The sequence below is a fragment of the Abrus precatorius genome, unplaced genomic scaffold (assembly GCF_003935025.1).
Source record: "Abrus precatorius isolate BTA unplaced genomic scaffold, Abrus_2018 Scaffold2, whole genome shotgun sequence".
Taxonomy (NCBI): domain Eukaryota; kingdom Viridiplantae; phylum Streptophyta; class Magnoliopsida; order Fabales; family Fabaceae; genus Abrus; species Abrus precatorius.
In genome coordinates this window covers 891832-895969 of record NW_020874362.1, presented here as the reverse complement: position 1 = coordinate 895969, position 4138 = coordinate 891832, and the positions used below count along the sequence as shown (strand labels likewise).

At 25.4% G+C, this 4138-nt stretch overlaps 1 protein-coding gene across 1 annotated transcript; it reads right to left on the bottom strand.

Annotated features, from left to right (window-relative positions):
* Nucleotides 1-1868: 1868 nt before the first annotated feature.
* On the bottom strand, nt 1869-2968 carry LOC113860203 (cysteine-rich and transmembrane domain-containing protein WIH1). The gene is made up of 3 exons (XM_027492887.1): nt 2879-2968; nt 2624-2765; nt 1869-1948 (listed from the first exon to the last, which is right to left on the bottom strand). The coding sequence occupies exons 1-3, from the start codon at nt 2931-2933 to the stop codon at nt 1903-1905; spliced, it is 243 nt and encodes an 80-aa protein (XP_027348688.1). The 5' UTR covers nt 2934-2968; the 3' UTR covers nt 1869-1902.
* Nucleotides 2969-4138: the final 1170 nt, after the last annotated feature.

The window sequence follows — 4138 nt, the reverse complement described above, 5'->3', positions numbered from 1 at the left end:
GTGGAGTAAATCAACTTTTAATTGAAGACCATGGCGTAAAATAGCAACTCAAAAGGCAAATTAGGACTCTAGCAGATTAGCGGGTGTATATTGAAAGTTACTGATTTTTAAACGAATTTTTTAAGAATTTAGAAATTATAGTTTTTTAATTCATTTTGTAGGTAAGTTATTAAAATAATTTATGAAACCATATAAGAAAGAAGAAATACGATAAAAAAAAATGTCTTTCTTGTCAATAATGAAAATTTCTGTCTATTAGATAAAAAAAAATTAAAATTAATTATTAGCCAAAATTAATTATTCAATATTTAAATATAAGCAGTGTAATTTTTTTCACTATTATTCAATAATTAATTATCAGCCCAAATTACTTATTTATGTAATAATTAATATATAATCACATTTACAAAATATTTTATATAGTTAATAATATAAAATTTTTTATGTTAATAATGCACCACAATTAAACTCTACTGACGAGTTATATAAATAATTACACTAACAATAATTTTTTTATAAAAAAATTAAAATCAACCATTAAATTAAAATTTTAAGTGATTACTATCGTACTTACAAAATTTGAAAGGTTTAAAATTTATTAAAAATTAAACGTGTGTTAAATTCTTTTCACCTCATTGATGATATAATTTTTAAAGAATTATTGAAATAATTTTTTAATTATTATAATTAGAAAAATAATCTTACGAGAATTACTTTTTAGATTTTTCTAAAAGTTTAAATATAAATTTAATAATTATATTTTAAATTTTTTTTACTCTTTTTATCTTTTCACGGCTTTATATAAAAAATAAAATAAAAAGTGACAGGAATTAAGATTTCATAAAATTGTTTTATTCTATCATTAAAATTAATAGTGTAACTTTTAAATAAGTAACAAAAAATTTCGAGTAACAACTATTTCTTTATTTCTTCGAGTGTCTGATAAAAGCAATTGTACATAAAAATTAATCATTTTTTAAGAATTCAGCTCCATCAAATGATTTGGAGGTGAAATTTTTTTTTATCATTATCAATTTTAAAATACATATGTCATTTATTAATTATTAAATTGGAATCAATTATATTTAAGAATTAATATTTAAAATAAATAAAAAAGTGATAAAAAAATGTAGTGTATAACTTACTGGAAAAGAGATTAGATTAAAAGAAAATTACTGTAAAAAAAATAACAACACAAATTTAACATAGAAGGGTTGATAATAAATTTAACTAATTTTTAAAATTTATTTGTTATAATTTATTTAATTAAATAACGATTGGAAAAAGAATCTTCTGACGTTGGCTTTTCACCGTCAATTTTATTTATTTTTATTTAATTCTTAACTAAAATATCAGTAAGTCTTTCCATTCTAGATTGCGACTGGGCAGTCTGGAGGCCAGCGGTTAGCCTTGCAGGCATTGAAAGCGATGGTAATTACGACTTGCTTTGCATGTCTTGCTGTCGTCAAACATTGAAACTTAATCAAAGGTCGATGTCGTTGATTTTGCATGCTCCGATCATGGTGGTTCCGGTGTACAAGGAGGATGCTATGGTGTTCTAGTGCATGTTAATGTAATCGCTCGTGTAATTAATTAACAAATAGAAATTTTTTAATGTAACTGCATAACAAAAGAATCCCAGAGATGACGAATCGCAATAACATGACACCCAACGGGTTCTTATGCTTTAACGTCATTAACAATTCAAATATTTTTCTTAATATCTAAATGCAGAATTCATAAGGCACTTCAGGAATTTCACCGTGTCGTGTTACAAATCCTCAAACAAAACATGTCTGAATAAAATCTTACAAATGTTAATATCCTAATATTGAATTGAAAGAACAAATAGACCAAGGCCCTGACGTTGCCTCCCGGAATAATTCGCCACGTCTCAAGAACTTAGAAGCAAGCGTCGAGTAGACAACAGCAGCAGAGTGCAGCCAAACTACAAAAGAAAGACATAAGCATAAGCTTGTGTGATTTTTGATCCGTGATCTCACGGATACCAATATCAAACCAAACAAGATATTAACAAAGATCGAAGATATCAAAAGACCGAAACAAACATACACCATAACATATTGGAAGATGTTAACTTCTAGACTGAAGATTGAGTTTAACCAATTAATACTAATATTTTTCAAAATAAAATATTTGTTATATCCTTAATGGAATAATTGTGATTTTTGAATTAAAACGTACTATTTTTAAATGTTTAAATTAGAATGAGATTAACAAAATCTAAATTTAACAAATGCATTGACTCCTATCTTCTAATTTAACATACTGATAAAAACTAACTACAAACGATCACATATCACGGTTATTTAGTTAGCAGAGACTGTAAGAAAGACGATGACTTCAGAAATTTGTAACTAGATGGATCAAGGAATTGGTATATTTTCTCTGAATTTCTCTTTTCTTTATCAATCAACGAGATCATTAACATTTTAAAAACCCTAGAAAATCAAAAGAAAAAACACTGGTTAAATAAATATCAGTCCAATTTCTAAAAATAAAAAACTCGGATAAAAAAAAGAAAAAGGAAAAACCCTGAAACTCTTTTATAGAGATCAATAGCATCAACGCATACTAGGTGGAAAGAGAAAGAGAGACATACCATCCTTCGAGAAAACCGGTTTCTTGCCTAGGAGGAGGTTGTTGAACGTACTGTGGAGCATAGCCTTGCTGCGGGTACCCCGGTGGAGGGTAACCTTGAGCAGGGTACCCTGGAGGAGGATAAGGGTCCTTTGAAGGATACCCTGTTGACAGTTTCACAACAAAACAAATAAATTCAATCATGCCCAATAGCCAAAATGATTGAACAAAACTCCCAAAGGAAAAAGAAAAAAACCTTAAAAACAGATGAACATACCTTGTGGGGGAGGAACACCAATTGGAGGCTGTTGCTGATGATCGTAGTAGCTCATGTTTAGGAAATTTAGACAAAGAAAGAAACTAAATGGTTCGTAATCGGGGGAAGATAAGGGATTTATGTATATAAAGAGAATTGAGTGGCGGTGTAAAGCCTCGGAGGAGGTTGCTTGTTTCCTTTCTATTACCAAACCGACTAAGGAAAGGAAACAAATACGCTTTCACGGCAACGATAATGATAAATGTGGCGGATGTAATTTTTGCAGCTCCTGTACACAATTATTATTATTATTTTCAAACATTATTACTGTTATTTTAATAAACAACAAATTTTTTCTCACGGTTTTTATATATGACATACTATTCTCTTGGAAAATAATAATAACAATGACAACAACCTGGTGGCTGATTAATAATAATAATAATAATAATTATTATTATTTTGATGTCCAAAAATTAATTTACATGATTTTTTATTAATCTTTAATAATAAATAAAATTAAAATATTTTTTAGTTAATTCTTAAAGAATACATTCTGTTATCAATTTTATAATTTATTATAATCATCAAGCAATGTTAATTTTTTTTCAAATGCTTCTTGTGCCATCATATTTTTTAGTAATTTGAAATACTCATTTTTGTAAAATATATTAACTCTCTTAAATCTATTTTACTATAATTTTTATAAAATAACAATATATAAAGTAGCTTACAAATACTAAAGATTTTATTTTAAAAATTTTAATTATTTAAGAGATCAATAGAAGTCTTCTATTTAATTTGATTTTTTTTGTTTATAAACTTAAATTTATATCAATTTTGCTTAGATTTTTATATACAATTATTATATATAGCTTATTTTCGTTGCATTATATTTCCTTTATACATTCTCATTGTAATTTAGCATCAATAAAATCTAATTTAGAATTTTTTTGTACATAATTCAAATTAAAAATATTTATATGGAGAATAATATATATATATATTATATGAAAATTAAAATTAAAATATAAAATGTAAAATAATAACAAATATTATTTTAAAAATATTTTTTGATGGATATTTATTTAAAATTTTTATTATATAAAAATTAAATAAAAATAGGTTTCAAATAGGTATTTTAAAAATCATCGAAATTTAATTTTTTTAAAACAATCATAACTTACTTTCTTAATTTTTTTTTTATTTATATTACAAGTAAAAAAAAGTATCTCTCTAAGATAATTCTATTCAAGGTAATTAAGATCATAATGGACAGCA

Excerpts from the sequence above, each read along its gene's own strand:
- LOC113860203 (XM_027492887.1), bottom strand. The coding sequence starts at position 2,933 with ATGAGCTACTACGATCATCAGCAACAGCCTCCAATTGGTGTTCCTCCC. Across the intron at positions 2,766-2,878 it reads TGGTGTTCCTCCCCCACAAG|GGTATCCTTCAAAGGACCCT; the intron begins GTATGTTCATCT and ends AACTGTCAACAG. Across the intron at positions 1,949-2,623 it reads ACCGGTTTTCTCGAAGGATG|TTTGGCTGCACTCTGCTGCT; the intron begins GTATGTCTCTCT and ends TTTCTTTTGTAG.